Source organism: Schistocerca gregaria, chromosome 1, assembly GCF_023897955.1.
Source record: "Schistocerca gregaria isolate iqSchGreg1 chromosome 1, iqSchGreg1.2, whole genome shotgun sequence".
In the NCBI taxonomy this organism is placed as follows: Eukaryota; Metazoa; Arthropoda; class Insecta; order Orthoptera; family Acrididae; genus Schistocerca; species Schistocerca gregaria.
Window position 1 is genome coordinate 572,158,372 of NC_064920.1, and position 23,265 is coordinate 572,181,636.

The window sequence follows — 23,265 nt, forward strand, 5'->3', positions numbered from 1 at the left end:
AATCAATGACAAAAAAAACTACCAGTAGCAACTACCTAAATGGTTGCAACGTTGCATCTTTCCCAGCCACACATCACACAGGATGAATTTAAGAAGAAAATAAAAATTTTGTGCACATCAAGTGGGAGTGCGAAGAAACTAAAAAAGATTAAAGTTCCCCAGTTTTTCCACTGATGATGTAGGCTATATGTTCCCCCGTTGTGGTATTTTAATGAAATGTCATTAGTATGTTTACAATATCACTCTGGGTCCAACCAAGGACACATTTCTGACATAATTTAAAAGTCTCAACAGTTTACTGAAACAATGAACTTTATGAATTCAGTTCTACTTTTTACTGGACATGACTTCTTTCAGAAATGGTATTGTAGAATGTGCATTGAACAACCAGTTCTAAAACAGATCTGGAAAATCATTTTGAACTTACCTGGACACATTTTCATTCCCTGTTCTCCTCGCACTACTGTAATTACTGTCAATGTTATCAGCTGTATAACTTTTCTTGAAGTTTGTATTTTTTTCATACACTGCAAAAGTTTCAATTGACGCTTCATCGAAATTTAACAGTTTGTCATGAATTCCCTCCTGCGGACTGAAATACCTTACAACAATCGTAACACGTTTTACTTCACATCTCTTTGGAGTATCCATCATTTCTGTTATATAGAGTGTAACAAAACTGTACAGCACAAATTGCAGGACACATTCCTCATATGCAGACCAAGACATTATGTTATATGAATTTTGTGAATTCTTTGTATCCATGTGACAACTCATTTTCTCCAACTCATTAATCATGAGAAACACACAAGAACAGAACATTAGCATCAAGTCACCATGCACTCTTGAAGATGTCTGGTTACATTGTGTACTTCCAGTGTTTTGTTTTATGTGTCCCTGTTGCCATGTGGCGTACATTATTGCTTGTTTACAGTTAACATCAACTGTTCCAGCGATCAGTAAGCCTGTTGCAAGCACATGGGTTACCAACGGGTTACCGTGTAGAGCTAATCACAAAATTCACTCATGCAATGGCAGTGTACATGAATGGACACATGGCAGATGCCCATTTGATGTATGGGTTAGCTGATGGTAATGGCGCTCACTCTCAGTTTTCGTACTAGGAGAGATTTCCAGAATGAAAAGGCACCAACACCAAAACCGAGGGAGGCCAAGATGGATGACGACACTTCAATGGAAGGTGTAAGTTTCATGCTGTTGATGACAATCCTAGTGTCAGTACAAAATGTAGATAGGTAAAGATGAACCAATGCCCTGGCCTGCACACTCTTCAGACCTAGTCCACAGGACTTTTATTTGTGAAGGCATTTGAAAGCTCTTGCGTATGGAAGCTCAGTACAAGCTGTTCAGAGTCTCTGTGCCTGTATTATGAATGGCTGTGTTACCATATGCAATACTTCAGGTATACATAAATGCATCCGAGATTCACTTTGACAGTGGGTTGATTCATTTATCAATGCCTATCGAGGGCATATTGAACATCTCCTATGAGAAAGATTTGCACATACTATGCTGGTGTCTTCTATTCATGTGTGTTTCCAATGATTTAAGAGTTGGAGAAAATGAGTTATAACAAAGAAACAAACTGTTACCAGACCCATGTGCACATAAAATAATTTTTTCGTCTATGTGTCCTGAAATTTGTGCTGTACATTTTTGTTGCATCCTTTATAGTTAATGTTTTCCAAAGAAGTCAGACAGTACCAAATACTTTATAAATGGCGGAAAAATTTTAACAATAATTGCCTCAATTTTGGTTCTAGCATGTGAAAATTTTGGATCTTTTAAACTTTTAACCAGTTTAGATCTACAGTCTGATCTTTTGAAACTGAATTCATGTGTAGCAGTGTGGTATGAAAATGACACCTCTTTAGCTGACACTCAAGCTCACAACTCCCTGAAAAAATATCTTACGTTTAGTGAAGCAGCAGTATTAAGGTGCATCCACATGATGCCTTTTTTCTTTTCACCTTTGCACATGCACATGTATTTCCAGCAGCGCAATTATGTATGCATGTTTGTTCATGCACAATTTCCTCGAAATGGAGGCTGTGCGTTAAGCATTTTACTTTCCAGCTTCAGTGGGAATGTTTATGCTCTTTGGCAGAAAACTGGCAGCTGGGGCCCACGTGTGTTTCATTTTCTAGTGTGTTGAGACTATGCTGAGAAATGGTTTATGTACACAAATGTCAGCTGAGTCCAAAGGAAGGACTTTGAAATGTGCAATTGATCATAGGACAAAGAAACGCAATAAATAATGCCACTTCTAAAGAGTATTTAAATAAATTGAGATATGATGCTCAGCGTCTCTGATCACATTGCTGTAAAGAATAAGATACCGTAAATTTCGAAGTAGGAAAACAGAAAAGAATGATCTTAAAATTTATGAGAAGTATATGAAAACTCGAACAAATTTCATGCAAATGGCGACTTACATCACAGCTACTGTGGAGCCAGGTATCTGAAGAAAAGAAATGCTAGAGTATGTGTAGCTTCTCAAGAAGCTACAAGAAAATAGAAATGAAGGACACTAATGATGCTAAAAATGCAAATTGGACATCACATCATCTGTGCTACTGGATTTTCGAGTCTATGAAATTCCCAGAATTGTCGTGTCAAGGGTATTAATCTACATATACTCATTCAAAAATTAAAGCTGTGTAAATAACTTTTTTATAAATTAAAGTACAAATAACACATTGAAAGATAATTAAACTTCACATAACAACTAAAAATCTCCCTGAAGTATTTCACAGTTTCAGAAATGATCACTGAAATGCTTTGTTCTGAAATGTGAAATAAGTAGTTCAAACTGGTGTATAAGAAAATCTCGCTGTGTCCTCCTGTAACTTGCAATCAAAACTTTGTTGTCACTTTGTATTTCTCGTACCTTTGTTATTTAGATAATTATTTATCTGTAGTCGCTTTTGCATTTTCTTCTTCTGTAGTCTTTTCAACACAATAAACGCAGCTCAAGATCCCAAGCAAAGAAGGGGCCCATAACAGAAGATGTGGACACAAGAATGCTCATACGTACATGTGTACTTTCCACAATTTTTTTTCACGTGCTCTTTAATGCCTATGCATCTGCAATTGCACATGGGGAAAGAGGCTTCATGTAGTCACACCTTTATTGGTCCTTAATATCACACTTTCCTTCAAGTGTAACAGAAGATACATAGTACACAATAAACACGTTGTTGTTACTGTCATTACACAATTTAAAAAATTTGTATTCCTGTTGCATTAAACATATAACTGTGTACGGTGCTGTTCCATGTATTTGACAAACATGGATTGTGTCTGGCATGTTTGCGAGAAGTTCTGATTGATGGGAAGTTTGACATCATGATAGACATTGTTTGTTCCTATATTTCGTCGCAAATGTTTAGTGAAAAATAGTTTTATTACAATTTGTCTCACTGTATCGTGAATTCCACAACTATTGAAACTACAATCAAGGATAAAAAACAGCATTGGCAGTTATCAAAATGGTAGCGTCTCTCCTAGTCATAATTGCCAGTAAGTGGGAAGAGGTTAAGAACAAAATCAATATTGTACCCATAATATACAAGCATGGTCGTTTCTACCATTTGTGCAAGACTCGGCGACCGCCAAGGGCGGTAAATTTTAGAAACAGCAAAGGATGGACAAAATTAATTTCAAACCAAACAGCAAAAGAACTGATCAATGAAAAACAGCACAAGACCGAATTGTTTTCAAAACCATAGTGATACTTACTTGATAAGTCTTTACTTACTTCAACGAAAGTAAACACATTGTCTCTATAAACTTCAAAACTAAAGCAGCCACTACTGAGTACGAAACGGTAGCAAACATGATTTTTATTAATGTCTGTCTAGCGCTGGAGTGGAGCACGTGCTCTGTCTTGCTGTTATCTTATGACTTGATACCACACCTCTCTCAGTCCCTCGCTTTAGTTTAATTATTAAAAGTATAACATGATATTTGAAGTGTTGTGTCGTCGGATACTGTTGGAGATGGTGGAGGGGGGTGGGGTATCGAGGAGACCGATGCTAGTTTTTTGGAGTGGCGTCAATTTTCAATCCTCACCTAGCACGGCGAAACACCAGTGACCCTGTACATGTGCAATGGAATAAAAAGTATCTAAGTCATCCACTTCTTTTACGAACAATGTGGGCTACATGTTTCCCATTGTGGTATTTTAATGAACTTTCGATAGAGTACCAAGTAGAAGAGAACAAGTTTTCATATACTTGCATCTTCCTCTTTCGGTGTGAGGGCGAAGTACCATAACTACAAACGAGTTTCACTGTCTTTACTCAGAAAGTTGATGTAGTCACCATGTTCTGAGTGTAACATTTCTTTAACAGGCTTTTTGTGTGTACATTTGATAATACCTAGCATTATTGTTTGAACTAATTCTTATATTATTATGAATACTTATGTAATATAACTTAACTGAGATATCCACTATAAGAAACAACGTTGTATCTATATATGTCCTCATACCATTTGTTCAACATGTTCTACACCATATTTGTGTGTACATTTCTCTCTCATTTTAAACCATTCCCATATTGAATAGAAGAAATAGCGCTATTTTCTCGCAAAAATGATTTTAGTGTGGCAGCAATTGCAAATTCAATTATTTTCTAAATATAGACAGTGCTGCAACTGAATGGTAGTTGCAAGGATCTTCTTTAGATCCTTTATATATATATGAATATGACTTTTGCTATTTTAAGATTCCTTGGGAATATTGTATATGAAAATAAAGTATTTATTACATGAGGCAACGGCTTATTAATACGTTTGCTGCATCTATGGGGAAGGAAGCAGGGGATCATGTCTTCTGTGCTGAAATATTTTTCTTTATTTTTACTACTAATTATCTTTTATATCACTGTTCTCAATGTTGGTGATAAAAAAATTGTATTGTTGAAGGCCCCATATTTAGGATTGATTGAGAGGGCAACTATCTTTTATTTTTTAAATATCTGCGCTACCTCCTCTTGGTGAGTAATCAATTTGCATTTACTTTTGAAGTTAAATGTCACTTAAACTGTTCTTATTCCTGCCTGATTTTTCATTAATTGTTTGCCACATGCATTTGCTTTTATTACATGAATATTTCAGAAGGATGTTATTTTGTATGTTTTTCTTGCAGTATTAGCCACATTTTTTAATATTCTGTAGTATGCAGTTAAGTTCTTAAATTTTTCACTTTTGCCTAGATTTGTCTTGCTGCGCGAGAAAATCTCTCTCTCCCTATTTTCCACTTTGCTGAGATATACGTGATGTGATCCCATTGGAGGATGTCCTCTTGTTATTTAGTTTTTTTCGTTTTTAAAGAGAATTGGTGGTTAAATAGTAATAGAAAATGTTTGAAAAAGTGTCAGATGTTTTATATACTGTTTTCTCTCTGCATGTGGGACAAAAAGCTAAGGACATTGCTTTGACGAAAACTTCTGATTTGTATTCTCTTTTTTTTGTTGGTGTTTACTTTTAAAAAAGACTTACTGTATAATCAGTGCACTATCGTCAGGAAATTCCAATTTTACAGACCAGAAAGAACAATGCAAGATATTAAGTACTTGGCAAGAGCGCTGAAGTTTTGGTTGGTTTTGCCCAACATTAGCCACTGACCTGGAGGAAAATTTATATTAAAATCACACAGATTATGCCCCTAGATGGTTTTCTTTTTGTCAGTTTTTCTGTATAAGGTGCAAAAGCTGGCCAAAGGAGGTCTATAAACTGATATTACGTAAACATCGATATCTATTATGCCCAACAATACTATGTCTTTTTCAATAAGTGACAGCTGCATGTGTCCAGCATTGAAACCACAAATCTGCCTTTTACAAATACGCAGCTTCTCCACCTTTGAAGACTTTCTGTGAAAAGTCGATTAGTCTTTCCCTCCTACATACTCCATATATTTTCCAAGCACAACATACAACCGGGAGCCCAATAAAATAATATCGAAGCTCTTCTATGCTTCCATGAACGATGTATGTATTGTCATGTGGTGGTACAGTATGTTAATGAACTGTAGAGGATCAGATAGAAGAAAGTAAATTTTCACGTACTTGCTTCCTCTTTTTCAGTGTGGATCTTAAGTAACACAATAATTAAAAGTTTAACTCTCCATTTGGAAAAAAAAAATTGTCTAATCATCAGGCTCTTAGTGTGATATTTCTTTTAGCAGATTTTCACGGTTATGTTATTCTCTAAATTGCAATCGTTCTCTGGACCAGCGCTGTTTTCTTTTTCTTCTTTATACACAGTACTATACAATGCAAAAAAACCGCTTTGTCTTCATTGGTAGATATTCTCACTAGAGTCAAAATACTTCACCACACGAACAACGCCTTATTCAAAAGTGAGTTGAATTGACAAGATAAGTCTCGTTGGTACACTTACGCCTACGAACTTATTTGACAAACTCATGGATCGAACTAGAAAGGGACGAATTTGACAACAGGCTTGACCCTGTAAGACAACTTTACGTAGCATATTAACATTTAGCCACGAGAGTATATGCGATTTGTATGATCGATACTCACCATTATTTTTTAAAGTTTTTTATGTTCGTGATATTTCAGTATTGTGTTTAAGCAGAAATTGGAAATATAACCACAATATGAATAATTATTTAATTTACTGGAGCTGTTTCCGTGTGTGTGAATAAGCGCACAATTTTTTTTTGTTTATATTTTTCCCACTCCGCGCAGTTAGTGCCTTAAGAACTCTCAAAGGCGGTGGGATAATTGTCAAGACTGGCGTCTGAAAGTTTTGTGTTGTTGTGTATCTGTTTACTTTTGGGTTGAAATAGTTTATTCTATTCTGGGATCTGTCGCAGTAATTTAAGTGCGTTTATGTTTATTAGAAAGAACCTTGCCTAGGAAAAATAGTATTTTTAAATGACGCGTTGAAGATCTTGGTCTTTGACGTTTTTTAAACTCAACCAGCTGATCGACCTTGAACTCATCCCCTCAGCTTGTACATACTACATATATTCAGCTGTTATGAAGATTCAGTACATTGGCAGTTAACACTGTGTAGGTTTCACGTCAACAGTATAAAAACATTTAGTGAGTAAATAGGATTTGTTGTCAGATTTCGATTATATCGTAGCGAATCATACAACATGGAGTAACAAAGAATAATACGTACAGATACGACATAATGAAGAATGGAACATAGCTTTTAAAGAGAGTGTTTATTTTACAGTCCATTGATAGTGAGGGAGATACACGGATTGTGTACGACAGTTCACCATGGGAGGTGCTGTAAGTGCTGGAGAAGACAATGATGATTTAATAGATAACTTGCTAGAAGCTGACTACATCAAAAGTTCAATTGTCGAACGAGTTTTTCGAGCCGTTGATCGTGCACATTACTTCACACCAGATTTTCAGGACACAGCATACAAAGATGTTGCTTGGAAAAAAGGAAATCTACATTTGTCTGCTCCCTGCATATACAGCGAAGTGATGGAAAGTTTGCGTCTTGCCCCCGGTTTGAGTTTCCTTAATCTTGGTTCGGGAACTGGCTATTTAAGCACAATGGCAGGCTTGATTTTAGGTATGAACTACTATAACTTGCTTCAATTGCCACAGTAAGTTCAAATATTTTAAGTTACGATTTATATTTTCAGGGCCGTATGGTGTAAATCATGGAATAGAAATTCATGAGGATGTATTGGCGTATGCTTGTGTGAAATTGGAAGAATTTAAAAGAATTTCTCCTGCACTTGATGAATACGAATTTTGTGAACCAAAGTTCGTGAATGGTAAGCCGTAGCCTAAAACAGTTTGGCTTTTATCTGTAGGGTTGAGATGTATAGTGAGCAACACTGTCGTGTAAAATATCACATATCATCCTGTTGTCTGTATACTTTTTTGTTGAGACATCCTTTTACAAATCGTAAATAAACTCACTGTATCACCATATGTTTGGAGAAGAAACATTTACACAAATCTTATCACTGGAGGAAAATGTATCTCCAAAATTATCCTCAATAATAGAATTGTTGAATTCCTAGATTTCATAGCGTTATACTGTATTGGTACCAGGTATATTAGATGTGTAACAACAAAATTAAATTACATGCAACTTGAAAAGTACTTGGCCAGGACAAAGTCAAACATTGCTTCCTCAAGACATATGACACTATAAAATATTGGAGAAAAATTATTTGAAAACTTGGCACTTGTGATTGCAAGTTACACTATATCATGCAGCTGCCAAGACTAATTAAATTCAAATCCCTACTAAACAGGATTGACTGGTGTGCTTGTGTTACAAGAATTGTATGTACCTGAATTCCATCAGTGGATGGAAGTTGTTTTATGGATTCAAAGACTGTGTTAATTCATAATTCACAAGTGAATTTTACCTGTGACCTCTCACATGGTAGCGCAATGAATGCCAGAAATGGGTCCCAGTTTGATCCTTCAACTATTTACCTTGTTTCTGTCAGAAAATTGGTCTATGATGGAACTATCCATTGTCAGATCTGGAACTAGCTCTCCTGCTTATCATCTTGTTGGATTTAGTGAAGAATGGCATAGCCACAATGTGAGTGGGTCGCATAATGAATTATTAGATCTTCACAGAATGTAGCATAGCAGTGTCACTTACTGATAAGTGGATAAGTATAAATTATATGCCAAATTGTGTATCCTGTCAGAGAAATAATTTCTGTGGCAATTGCTTTATTACTTAAGCTCTGGTGCAAAATCAAATACTCATTCTGCAGTTCGTAGAAGTTAGGGGTGTGACTAAGTCCTTCCACCACCCAACACATACTAATGTTACTCTTATTGTGCAAATGGTTAGACCACCTTGGTTTGAAAATGTAAAATTGAAGATGATTTAGACAGAACAAAGTTTAATTTTTATTGTTGAAAACACAGAAATCAGCTGCAAAAATGTGGTACTTATGAAGTTTAATTACCAGTTGTAGTACAGAAATCACACCTGCACAAGGAAAGCTAGAAAATAACCCTGACAATATTTATTTTGCTTCTACATTATTTTTTGGAATGTAGGTTGAGTCTGCTTAGATTAGTTTGAAATAGGGCATTTTGGTTATAAGTGAATTTGGCAAAGGTGTTGTAATGACAATAGCAGTAAAATTTTACTGCATGTATTTTATGCATGTAAGGTTTTTGGAGAATGATTTATGTATGTCATTTTGATGATGACATTAAGCATTAAAACAGATAGGTGGGATTCCCTCACAGATGAAGGGGGGGGGGGGGGGGGTGATGGTTGGAACAAATTAAGCTAAACATTGCTTGGGTGCCGTGCTGTGTTGTGTGACATCATCGGGCTGCGGTGTGTTTGTTTTGGAATAGAAGTGAAATGTAGTTGAGGCAGTGTGCTCTTGTGGTTTGATTATGTGGTGTGTTTGTGAGGTATGTTGTCATTTAGTGTGCGACAGTCATCATAAAGTGGACTGCACAAAATTACAATGTGGCAAAATAGATTATAGTGTATGGAATATTCTCATGTTAGAGAGAATATTTAATAATTTTTTTAAGTAATTACTGGAGTAGGTTGGTAGATCAGTGTTTATTAATATATCGAATGTGTGATTCTGTTATTAATAAGCATTGATAGCAATGCTTTGTCCCATGAATTAATTAAAAAAACATTGATCCACTTACCGACATTTATCAAAAACTATTTTCTCACTTATTTTATTGTCTTGTCCTATCTGACTCATTCTATCTCATGTTCATTTACCATGCATGAAGTTACCAGTTGCAACATGCAACAGAAAAGCCACATACACCATAAGTGCACATTTATTCTAGGTTAACTCAAGATTGTGATACCAGCATTTGGAGGGTGTGTGTGTGTGTGTGTGTGTGTGTGTGTGTGTGTGTGTGTGTGTGTGTGTGTGTGTGTGTGTGTGTGTAAGGGGGGGGGGGGGTATTAGTATCCTGGTATACCAGCATTTGGAGGGTGTGTGTGTGTGTGTGTGTGTGTGTGTGTGTGTGTGTGTGTGTGTGTGTGTGTAAGGGGGGGGGTATTAGTATCCTGGTCTAGAGTTGAGTTGTTTAGGTGAACTGGAGATCAGGATATGGCTTTCGTTTTTGTAGTAGTGAGCAGGGGTTTATTGGTGTACTGTACTGGTCTAGGATTGGGCTATGTAGGTGAACTGGAGATAGCGATTCCAGCTCTTGTAGTTTGGTGGAGGGGGGGGGGGGGAGTTTACTGATATGATATCCTGGTCTTGGAAATGATGATGTTTGGTTTGTGGGGCACTCAACTGTGTGGAAATCAGTGCCCATACAAAGTCGCAGTTTTTACACAGCCCCATTTTTGTACCCAGTACAATGTATCCACTGTCACGGATGATGATGATACGAACACCTGGTCCCTGGGCATAGAAGATCTCCAACCCGGCCGGGAATTGAACTGGGACCCTGTGCTCCAGAGGCAGCAACACTAGCACTAGACCACAAGCTGTGGATCCTGGTCTTGGGTTGAGCTGTATAGGCTAACTGGAGATGGGGTACATTATCTTTTGGTGTGTTTTATATGATTTGTCAGATTTTATTGTTTTGGCAGTTTTGAGAGTTTTGTGTTTTCAAAGTTTTGTATTTTTAACGCAGTCATTTTTATTATTGAATTTTTAGTTTGTCTCTGTCCAAAACACCTTTTTCATGAGTTGTCCTGCTAATTTCATTGAGTTTAGTCAGTGAATTGGTTTACATGGTATATGTATTTTTGTGGGTGTTGCGATCACTGTATTGCTCGCCATGTTGGATATATACAAAATAGGAGTTTTCGGCATGGGATGATGTTATTGGTCAAAGCAGCTTGGTGTTATCCCAGTCTCTGGTAAGCCCCATGAGTTTGTTCATACAAAGAACACTTTGAAGATCAATTAACTGAAGCCTGTGGTTCCACTTCGCGAACTTACAAGAAAACTGTCATCTTTCAACCTAACCTATATCTCTGGCTATGCTATGGATCAATCTGACAATGCAAACAACATATGAAAAAAGTAATACTGACACAAAAAATATTGAGAGTGTTTGGGTCTCTTCGTGTTTGTGCTTGTATGGTGCCACACACAACAGCATTTGTGTCTCGGCACAAAGTTGTTCAGTTGGACCTCCACAGCTGGCCTTCACTTTTTCGGCGATGTCTACCCCCGGCCATCTTTCTCCCTTGATCTAGGACTTTTTCCATGTGATGTTCATGTCTCCTAAATGTCACAAAGGTGTGCTTCACTGTAGGAATAAAAAATGTTAGTCAGATTAAGATGCTTTAGATAAAACAGACATTGCCAAGGAGACCTGTTCCCCCCCCCCCCCCCCCACACACACACTTGTAATTCCCCACTGTTCTTCTAATGAACTAAGGTTCTTAATTCTTACTCATTTTCCAACACTTTTGCTCCTTAATGGTTTTTGTTGCTGATTATAAAAATCAGTTTTGGCTGACTGTGGTTTACAGAATTTCAGTAAAGCACAAACATATTTTTCATGTAGATTTTGCCTCCTCGTGTAACATTCAGAATGGAGATATATATACTGTTAGTATGGTATTAAACAAGCTGCTGTCTAGTGTAAAACAAGAAATTAGCAATCACTACCAAACCAAAAGAAAATTTTAAAAATACCTCATTACCTAATGTGTGTTCAAATTATCAGAATTCGCAGATTCGGGATTGGAAAATTTTGTTAGCTCCCGTCCACATCCCTCCATGTCCCTGATCCTTCCACCCCTCCACCCATTCCCCTCCCTCTCCCTCTCTTTTGGAGTATGTTTTGTGTCTACATCCAGAGACGAACGCTTGTGACTGTAAGATGTGGTTTCTCTTCTTTTCTCTCTATAGTGGAAAGTATCCGTCCTCCCTTAGTCCTTCTCTTTTCCTCGATTCTTCTCTTTACCTTCTCTGCTGCGGCATTTGAGACCTCTTCTCTTCTTTCCTTTTATCTGTTCCTCCCTCTCTCTTTCTTTCATCCCTGTGTGTGTCTGAAGGCCTACCTACGCGTAGCCGGTGACAGGGTAATGCATAACTCCTTGCCCCGGGTAGGCAAGGAGGACACATATGTACTCCCTGGTAAAGTCCAGGCCTAGGGAGAGTGATTACCCAAGCTGGTATCTTCTGAACTTGCCGATCAGTCCCTCCATCCCTTTCTTAGGAGATGTGACCAAGGTCTGGACAATCATCTAAGGCGGTAGTGCCCTCAGAGAGGGCTCCTGCTAGGAAGGAGCATGCCATCGGAGACGTCAGTAATCATGGGGGATAATTCCACAATGGTTTCCTCTACTTCTACAACTTCTGCCCACAAGAGAAAGCTAGATGCGTCTCAGCCACGGACAATTCTTCCATCAGTGCCAAAGTTTGTAGTTGTTTCTCCATCTGACGGAGGTCAAGGCTTCTTTACAGTCAACCCTTTCATTATTCAAAAAGCTGTCGCTGCAATTACAGGCCCTGTAAAGTCTTGTTCCCGGTTATGAAATGGCACCGTGTTGTTAGAAATAGACAGTGCCCACCAGCCACATAAGCTGCTTCGAACTACACTGCCACACACCATCCCTGTCCAGGTGGAAGCACACCGTACTTTAACTCATCGCATGGGGTGGTTGTACAAGATCACTCAGTGGATTATCAAATGAGAAAATTCAGAATTACCTGTCTGACCAGGAGGTAACGGATGTACATAGTCATGAAAAGGGTTGACAAGGAGTTGGTACTGACCTGCACTTTCATCTTGACATTTGACAGAATTCAACTTCCATTGAACATTAAAGTGGGATTTAAGATCGTTTCAGTTCGCCCTTGCATCCCCAACCCTATCTGTTGCTATCAGTGTCAGCAGTTTACTTATACCAGCGTCATGTTCTAATGGGGTCAAATGTGTTACATGTGGCAGGGATGCTCATGAGGGTGTTTGTTCACCTCCATCTAGTCGTTGCATGAACTGTATGGGCAACCACACTGTTTCCTCTAGCGATTGCCCTGCTCCCAGTGGGTAAATATAGCACTGTCCTTGCCTCTACTCGACCTACTAAGGAGGTAGCCACACAGACTTGCGATCACACCTTTAGCGCTATGGTCGTCAGATTGGCCAGCCTAAAGATTGCCCGTTCAACCTCCCCACAATCACCTGCTCACTCTAATGCTCAAACTTCATCAGCTTCTGCTAAGTCACAGGCCCCAGAATCAGATGCCCGGACTTAAAGATAGAGCCTACTTGCGAATATTTTTTATGCACCCAGACCTCACAACCATAGACTCCTCCTTCATCTCAACAACCTGCTTCCAAGAAGGTGCAAAAGGCACAAGGTTCCTCTACTTCTCCGCTATGGCGTGTGTCTTCTACAGCACAACCCCGCAGTAGCCACCCTCGCCCCATCTTCTGTGTCGCCGAGACACACCGATGGCGGCCAATCAACCAGCCAGTGACTGGTGGCAGGAGCTGCCCCCAAACACCCTAAGGATCAGGATCTTCTGCCTTCGGCTGAGTGCTGTTCCATGCCGTCGGCCCCCGGCTCTCAGTGGTTGTTGAGTTGACCGCCATGGTGAGATTTTTCCCTTTCCTGTCCACCCTATGTCAATTATCCATTGGAATTTGCTCCATTTGGGATAAATTGTTGATCCTTGTATGATCCTACTCCCCGATCATCTTCTGTCTTCAGGAAACAAAGCTACGTCCCCAAAATCGCTTTGTCCTTCCCTCATTTCCAATCAGTCCAGTTTGATCTCCCCTCTGTTGATGTCGCTCCAGCACATGGAACGTACGATTCTTCTTGATGATACTATCCATTATTACCCAATCCCCTTAAACAGTTCCTTCCAAACTGTCGCTGTACGTCTATCCCTTTCTGCTTGTCTCTTTGTAGTGTATACATTCCATGGTGCACACCAATGGCAAGAGCTGATCTCCTTGGTGAGGCCCCCCCCCCCCCCCACCCCACCCCTATTTGCTGGTTGGGTTTTCAACACCCACCACCCGATTTGGGGATCTCCACGTCCTTGTCCGAGAGGCTCCCTATTCTGTGATCTCTTGCACAAGCGGAACTTGTTTGGCTCAACCTACATTTTTCTTTGCCTCCATGTCAACCTTTTCTCATTTGGTCCTTTCGGTTGGTACTGTTCAGCTAGCTCGGCACTTTGAATATTTTGCTCTTGATAATACACACTTGAGTGACACATTTTCCATGTGTCCTTAGATCAGCCACAAATGCCATCTATGCACCAAAGACGCTGGAAGTTTTCCCAAGTGATTGGACACACATCTCCTCTAGACCGAGCGAGGTGGCGCAGTGGTTAGCACACTGGACTCGCATTCGGGAGGACGACGGTTCAATCCCGTCTCCAGCCATCCTGATTTAGGTTTTCCGTGATTTCCCTAAATTGTTTCAGGCAAATGCTGGGATGGTTGCTTTGAAAGGGCACGGCCAATTTCCTTCCCTAACCTGAGCTTGCTCTCCGTCTCTAATGACCTCGTTGTCGACGGGACGTTAAACACTAACAACCACCACCACCACCACAAATCTCCTCTCTAGCAACATTTGATGACAGGCAATTTCTTAGCATAAATGATCAGGTTACTCATGTTACGGAAGTTATTCCTACAGCCGCAGAATGTTCAATACCTCATTTCTCCCCTTTGCCCCAGGGCCCCCAGTTCTTTGGTGGAACTAGGCATGCCATAACACAATATGTGAGCAGAGACGTGCTCTTTGTGTTTTCCGCCACCATCATACATTGGCTGACTGTATCCGCTATAAGCAGTTAAGTCCATGATGCCGTCGCATCATCCACGATAGCAAGAGGGCAAGCTGGGACTTCTTTACCAGCTCCTTTAATCTGTAGTTAGGAGTAGAATTCATTGACTATCCAGCGTGTCTAGTGTCTCCCTGATCTCTGGGCTAACTGTCGCACAAGTTACCTTAGTAGTCCCAGTCACAATTTGTATCTCATTGGGTCAATACTTTGCTGAGATTTTGAGGTCTCCAGCCTTTCTCCCGAAGAAACACCAGTTGAATTGTGACCTCTTGCTTTCTCCTCTCAAAATCGTGAAAGCTATAATACCGTTTTTCTGTGCAGGAACTCCAACCTACACACTCTTCCTCTCGCTCTTCCACCCCAGGACCTCCCTGCTGCCATTGGATAAACAGCTGCAGCAGCAAATTGTATACTCCTAGCTCACTCGTTTGTTACATAGTTTAATTCTTACTTTCTTTATGTGTTTTTTGTACTTGCATTGTTTAATTCATAAATTTCGGGTGTATTATAGTATTGGAGAGTTGTAGCATCGCATTTTAGTACCTGAATAGTGCGAAATCGCGTAGTCTCCTTCAGCCGCCGAGCAGTGTGTCAGCAGTGCACAAGTAGCAGCATTACTGCATTTACTAGGCAATCTTGTATTTTAATAACCGTTTAAATTTTGTGTCGATTTGTTTGCGCTCTCTGTAGATTAGTTCAGACTTTCTCTGCACAACAGTTTTTAGCATGGACAGGGACTGCAACTGCTGTATTCGGATGCAGGCGGAGTTGGCATCCCTTCGCTCCCAGCTTCAGGCAGTGTTGGCTTTGGTCACACAGCTTGAGGCTGTTGCCAATGGGCATCACTGTGGGGGTCCGGATGGGGGTTTGTAGGGGATGGCCAGCTCGTCCCACGCATCCCCCGATCGGACTAAGACTGTGGTTGCCCGGGATACTGCCCGCATTGAGGCTGATCCCTCACCTGTGGTAGAGTGGGAGGTTGTCTCAAGGTGTGGCAGGGGGAGAAAGACATTCCGGAGGGCTGAACGGAAGGCCTCTCCAGTTTGTCTGGAACCGGTTTCAGGCTCTGTCTCAGGCTGATACTGATCTTCGGCCTGACATGACTGCTTGTCCTGTTCCAGAGGTTTCCCCTCAGTCTGCAAGATCCGGGCGGTCGCTGAGGGTGGGCTTACTGGTAGTTAGGAGCTCCAATGTCAGGCAGGTAATGGGGCCACTTAAGGATATGGCAGCAAGAGAGGGGAAGAAAACCAATGTGCACTCCGTGTGCATACCGGGGGGAGTCATTTCAGATGTGGAAAAGGTCCTTCCGGATGCCATGAAGGGTACAGGGTGCACTCATCTGCAGGTGGTCGCTCAAGTCGGCACCAATGATGTGTGTCGCTATGGTTCGGAGGAAATCCTCTCTGGCTTCCGGCGGCTATCTGATTTGGTGAAGACTGCCAGTCTCGCTAGTGGGATGAAAGCAGAGCTCACCATCTGCAGCATCGTCGACTGGACTGACTGCGGACCTTTGGTACAGAGCCGAGTGGAGGGTCTGAATTAGAGGCTGAGACGGTTCTGCGACCATGTGGGCTGCAGATTCCTCGACTTGCGCCATAGGGTGGTGGGGTTTCGGGTTCTGCTGGATAGGTCAGGAGTCCACTACATGCAACAAGCGGCTACACAGGTAGCAGGGGTTGTGTGGCGTGGGCTCGGCGGTTTTTTAGGTTAGATGGCCTTGGGCAAGTACAGAAAGGGCAACGGCCTCAACGGGTGCGAGGCAAAGTCAGGACATGGGGGGACCAAGCAGCAATCGGTATTGTAATTGTAAACTGTCGAAGCTGCGTTGGTAAAGTACCGGAACTTCAAGTGCTGATAGAAAGCACCGAAGCTGAAATCGTTATAGGTACAGAAAGCTGGCTGAAGCCAGAGATAAATTCTGCCAAAATTTTTACAAAGGTACAGACGTTGTTTAGAAAGGATAGATTGCATGCAACCGGTGGTGGATTGTTCATCGCTGTTAGTAGTAGTTTATCCTGTAGTGAAGTAGAAGTGGATAGTTCCTGTGAATTATTATGGGTGGAGGTTACACTCAACAACCGATCTAGGTTAATAATTGGCTCCTTTTACCGACCTCCCGACTCGGCAGCATTAGTGGCAGAACAACTGAGAGAAAATTTGGAATACATTTCACATAAATTTTCTCACCATATTATAGTCTTAGGTGCAGATTTCAATTTACCAGTTAAAGACTGAGGCACTCAGATGTTTAGGATGGGTGGTAGGGCCAGAGCATCGAGTGACGGATATACTGAGTGCTCTATCCAAAAATTACCTCGAGCAATTAAACAGAGAACCAACTTGTGGAAATAACATCTTGGACCTACTGATAACAAATAGACCCGAACTTTTCGACTCTGTATGTGCAGAACAGGGAATCAGTGATCATAAGGCCGTTACAACATCCCTGAATATGGAAGTTAATAGGAATATAAAAAAGGGAGGAAGGTTTATCTGTTTAGCAAGAGTAATAGAAGGCAGATTTCAGACTACCTAACAGATCAAAACGAAAATTACTGTTCCGACACTGACAATGTTGAGTGTTTACGGAAAAAGTTTAAGGCAATTCTAAAATGCGTTTTAGACAGGTACGTGCCGAGTAAAACTGTGAGGGACGAGAAAAACCCACTGTGGTTGAACAACAAAGTTAGGAAACTACTGCGAAAGCAAAGAGAGCTTCACTGCAAGTTTAAACACAGCCAAAACCTCTCAGACGAACAGAACCTAAACAATGTCAAAGTTAGCGTAAGGAGGGCTATGCGTGAAGCGTTCAGTGAATTCTAAAGTAAAATTCTACAGACTTGACAGAAAATCCTAGGAAGTTGTGGTCTTACGTTAAATCGGTAAGTGGCTCGAAACAGCATATCCAGACACACCGGGATGATGATGGCATTGAAAGAGAGGATGAAACGTGTAAAGGTGAAATACTAAACACCTTTTTCCAAAGCTGTTTCACAGAGGAAGACCATAGTGCAGTTCCTTCTCTAAATCCTCCACAAACGAAAAAATGGCTGACATCTAAATAAGTGTCCAAGAAATAGAAAAGCAACTGGAATCACTCAACAGAGGAAAGTCCACTGGACCTGACGGGATACCAATTCAATTCTACACAGAGTACGCGAAAGAACTTGCCCCCCTTCTAACAGCCGTGTACCGCAAGTCTCTAGAGGAACGGAAGGTTCCAAATGATTGGAAAAGAGCACAGGTAGCCCCAGCCTTCAAGAAAGGTCGTTGAGCAGATGCGCAAAACTATAGACCTATATCTCTGACGTCGATTTGTTGTAGAATTTTAGAACATGTTTTTTGCTCGAGTATCATGTCGTTTTTGGACACCCAGAATCTACTCTGTAGGAATCAACATGGATTCCAGAAACAGCGATCTTGTGAGACCCAACTCGCTTTATTTGTTCATGAGACCCAGAAAATATTAGATACAGGCTCCCAGGTAGATGCTATTCTTCTTGACTTCCGGAAGGCGTTCGATACAGTTCCGCACTGTCGCCTGATAAACAAAGTAAGAGCCTACGGCATATCAGACCAGCTGTGTGGCTGTATTGAAGAGTTTTTAGCAAACAGAACACAGCATGTTGTTATCAATGGAGACACGTCTACAGACATTAAAGTAACCTCTGGCGTGCCACAGGGGAGTGTTATGGGACCATTGCTTTTCACAATATATATAAATGACCTCGTAGATAGTGTCGGAAGTTCCAGCAGCTTTTCGCAGATGATGCTGTGGTATACAGAGAAGTTGCAGCATTAGAAAATTGTAGCGAAATGCAGGAAGATCTGCAACGGATAGGCACTTGGTGCAGGGAGTGGCAACTGACCCTTAACATAGACAAATGTAATGTATTGCGAATACATTGGAAGAAGGATCCTTTGTTGTATGATTATATGATAGCGGAACAAACACTGGTAGCAGTTACTTCTGTAAAATATCTGAGAGTATGCGTGCGGAACGATTTGAGGTGGAATGATCATATAAAAATAATTGTTGGAAGGCGGGTACCAGGTTGAGATTCATTGGGAGAGTCCTTCAGAAATGTAGTCCATCAACAAAGGAGGTGGCTTATAAAACACTCGTTCGACCTATACTTGAGTATTGCTCATCAGTGTGGGATCCGTACCAGATCAGGTTGACGGAGAAGATAGAGAAGATCCAAAGAAGAGCGGCGCGTTTCGTCACAGGGTTATTTGGTAACCGTGATAGCGTTACGCAGATCTTTAACAAACTCAATTGGCAGACTCTGCAAGAGAGGTGCTCTGCATCGCGGTGTAGCTTGCTCTCCAGGTTTCGAGAGGGTGTGTTTCTGGATGAGGTATCGAATATGTTGCTTCCCCCTACTTATACCTCCCGTGGAGATCACGAATGTAAAATTAGACACATTCGAGCGCGCACGGAGGCTTTCGGACAGTCGTTCTTCCCGCGAACCATACGCGACTGGAACATGAAAGGGAGGTAATAACAGTGGCACGTAAAGTGCCCTCTGCCACACACCGTTGGGTGGCCTGCGGAGTATAAATGTAGATGTAGAATAGCATCCTTGTCCAAATGTTGCTGCTTTTATCATACCATAGTCTGCATTATCTCCTCCTCCTTTATAATCGAATTTGTCAGACAGCACCTTTCCCTGAAGATGGCGGGAAGCTGTTGTCATTCTTGTTCCAAAACGTGGTAAGGACAAACATCTCCCCTCTTGCTATCACCCCATTTCTCTCACGAGTAGTATATTTAAGGTTTTGGAGCGTATGGTAAATTGCCATTTAGGCAGGTGGCTGGAGTCCTGAAACCTTTTAACACCTGCCCAATGCAGTTTCTGAAAGGATCGTTCCACAGTTGACCATCTTGTTGCTCTCTCCACTTGTATCATGAAAAATTTTCTCAGGAAACGCCAGACGGTAGCAACATTTTTTGATCTGGAGAGGGCATACAATACCTGTTGGAGGACAGATATCCCCCAGACACTATTCTCTTGTGGCTTTCAAGGCCAGCTACCCCTTTTCATTCTGAATTTATGACAGAACACACATTTAAGGTGCGGATGAACACTACTCTCTCCTGTACTTTCTCCCAAGAAAACAAGGTGCTCCGTGCTAAGTGTTGCACTGTTTGCCATTGCCATAAATCAAATTATCGACTTTCTCCTTCCCAATGTCTCGAGTTCACTCTTTGTTGATGATTATAGCTCTCAACGGACCAGCCTTCTTGAACGACGTCTTCAAGGATGTCTCGATCGCCTCCATTCATGGGGCACCGAAACTGACTTTAGATTTTTCTCTCAGTAAGACCGTCTGTAAATTTTTGAGATTGTGTGGAGTTTTATCTGCCATTCTTACGTCTCGGCCCTATCATCCTTCCGTTCGCAAACATTGCCAAATTCTTGGGATTTCTGTTTGTCAAAAAACTGTACTGGTCTTTCCACATTTCATATCTTTCGGCTCATTGTCTGCGATCCCTCAACACCCTCCGTGTTCAGAGTGGTACATCCTGGGAAGCAGACCGCCCTAGTGTGCTCACAATTGGACTATGGAAGCATAGTTTACTCCCCTGAACAGCTGTCTATTCCTCAACATCTTGACTCTGTCCACCATCATGGATTGCTTTTAGCATTTGAAGCTTTTTAACCAGCCCTGGTGAGAGCCTTTCCACTGAGACTGCTGAACCTACGCTGTCCAATTGGTGAGCTGTCCTGAGTCGTTACACTAGTCATCTTGTCTTCCACGCCTGCTCATCTGACCCATGCCCTTTCTTTCGATGCCTCCTTGGATTTAGGGTCTGAAGGCCGCCCTTCCTCTTTACTGCCACCGGGAGTCCGTTTCTGTCAACTGCTACATTCCATTCCCTTCCCTTCCAATTCCCTAAAACTTTCTTGACAAATGGGGGTACGGCGCCACCTTGGCTTCACGCCCAGACCTGCCTTATCTGTGACCTTTGCTAGCTTCCCAAGGATAGCACCACCCCTATAGTTTGTCGGGCATCTGCTGCTCTATGCACACAAATGGAGGATGCCACATTTATTTACACTGACGACTCAAGGACCACATTTGGTGCTGGGAGTGCCTATGTTGTTGGTGACACCCCTATTAGATTTCGGCTTCCTGACCAGTGTTCAGTTTTTACTGCAGAGCTTTGCGCTGTTCTCCAGGCTGTCCAATACATCTGTCGCCATAAGCGGATACAGTATATTATATGCTCAGATTCGCTCAGCTCTTTTCTCAACCTCCAAGCTCTTTATCCCTACCATCCTCTGGTCCACGGGATTCAAAACTGCTTCCACATGCTCCAGTTGGAGGGTGTCTTTGTGACATTCCTCTGGATCCCAGGGCATGTTGGTATCCATGGAAACGAGGCAGCCAATATAGTGGCAAAGACTGCAGTCTCTCTTTCTTGGCCCACTGTTCGCATGGTTCCCTTTGCTGATCTACAGAGCGTTTTGTCATCGTGGTTGCCCTTTTATGGCACACACATTGATCTGCATTTCTCAATAATAAATTACGGGATGTAAAACCTCTTCCCTGTGCTTGGACCTCTTCCTCCCTGCCTCGTCGTCGGGAGGAGGTAATTTTAAATAGACTCCGGATAGGGCAATGTCTGTTTATCCATTGACATGTTTTATGTGGCAATCTTTCCTCGCTTTGTCCCCACTGCTCTCATCTGTGTACGGTGAGACACCTTTTATTTCAGTGCCCCTATTTTAATCCACTACTCGCTCTTTTACAGCTGTTGCCTGATATATCTTCCCTTTTAGCAGATGACACGCACTCAGCCGATTGCGTCCTTGAGTTTATCAGTGTCAGGAGGCGACATCGGTCATTTGTAGCTTTTTTTCGGTGGAAACAACCCCTCTTCAATAGCAGATTTCTAAGATTTCCTTCCGTTTTTTGTTTCCCTCCTTCTTTAGTTTCGCTCCCATTGCTGCTGACTTAAAATTCGGTTTTTTACCCTTCCTAAGCCACAGAATGGGCACCAACATAGCAGTTTTGTGCCCCAAAACAATAAAAGAAAAATGTACAAGTTTGTGCTTGTGAATTAATGCTCAAAAACAGTTCACTTTTAATTGTAACAGTATATAGAGCCACAATAGGAAATTTTCAATTATTTATGAGGAACATAGATTCCTTACTGTGCTATCTGTCAGACATTAGCAAGCAGTTAATAGTCTGTGGTGACTTCAGTGTAGATTTTCTACAGGATTCTGATAGGAAAAATGATCTTGAAACCTTATTTGGATCCTGCAGTTTGCTCTCAGCAGTTAACTTTCCAACACAGGTGGATAAAGACTGTAGGTCCCTAATTGATAATGTTTTCTTTGATGAGGCAAAAAGCAAGAAAATAACTGTTTATCCAGCAACAAATGCTCTCTCTGATCTTGATGCACAGTTAGTCAGGTAAATGACATAGTGCCTTACAGCATGGACACACCTCAGTGGAAGTCAGTTCGAATCATTATAGACTACAGGGTAAGTCTGGGGCACTGTCCTCTCACACATAGCTTTTTATTACGGCGGGAGGATCCTCCGTTTTGTGATGCTTGTGGTGTGCACATCTCTGTCTGGCACATTTCAACAGACGGCATTTTATTCCGTGATGCACGGGCAGAAGCTCAAGTTGATGGGCATCTGCCTTCTGTTTTGGCTAATGATAAGACGTGTGTGTCTAGGGTTTTCAAGTTTTGTGATGTGTCTGGACTCTGGCCTAAACTTTTAGGCTGGAGGTTTTAGTGTATTGCAGAGTGGCTGACTCCTCCCCTTTTTTCCTTGCAGTCAGCCAGCCACTTCCATCTGCTACATTGTCTTAGCTCCCTCTATCATTTTCTTCCTGTGTTGTCCATGTTTTACTGCTGACGCTCTGCTTCATCCCACGCTTTGGTGTGGGTGAGCACATGTTTTTCAATGATTGTTAGCCATGTTTTCTGTTTCGTTTTATATTCCTGTTCTGGGATTTTTCTTGACACCCGTCTCACTATGTTACTGAACGGGCACTGAAGACCTTGCTGTCGTGCGCCCAAAACCCCTCTAACTCTACCTCTTTTAAGAGTAGTTTACAAGGAACAACCTGAGATGGAATTTTTAATAATAAAATTTAATCTATTCCATGATAAATTCATATCAGTATTTGAAATTAGCTTTCCGCACAAGTCAATCAGAAGGGACATTAAACAGCCATGTAAAAAAATCATGGATTACTAGAGGATTGAAGTATCTTGTGAAATGAAAAGGGAAATGTATGAGACCCTGCAGTAGTTGTGCGTTACAAAAACTCCTCAAAATTACTAAGAACATGCACATACTGTCAAAACCCAGTACGTGCGACAGCAGAGTTATGGCATTATGGAATATAGTGAAGAAAGAGACAGGACAGCCAACCACAGAAGAGCATAACATTACTATTGAATTGAATGGAAGGGTTATAAATAACAAGTCACAGGTAGCAAATGTATTTAATAATC

At 41.3% G+C, this 23,265-nt stretch overlaps 1 protein-coding gene across 2 annotated transcripts in view; it reads left to right on the plus strand.

Moving 5' to 3' along the window:
* The first annotated feature begins 6,737 nt into the window (after positions 1–6,737).
* The window catches only part of LOC126356473 (protein-L-isoaspartate O-methyltransferase domain-containing protein 1-like), a 61,076-nt gene continuing 44,548 nt past the window's right edge, over positions 6,738–23,265 (plus strand). Inside the window, exons 1-3 of one of the 2 annotated variants that reach the window (XM_050007376.1) lie at positions 6,738–7,067; positions 7,240–7,593; positions 7,667–7,801. In XM_050007376.1, the coding sequence (XP_049863333.1) occupies positions 7,287–7,593; positions 7,667–7,801 (442 nt within the window). In that variant the 5' untranslated portion in view covers positions 6,738–7,067; positions 7,240–7,286. Of the gene's footprint in view, positions 7,101–7,239; positions 7,594–7,666; positions 7,802–23,265 lie in introns of both variants that reach the window. The other variant, XM_050007375.1, reaches the window with a different exon arrangement.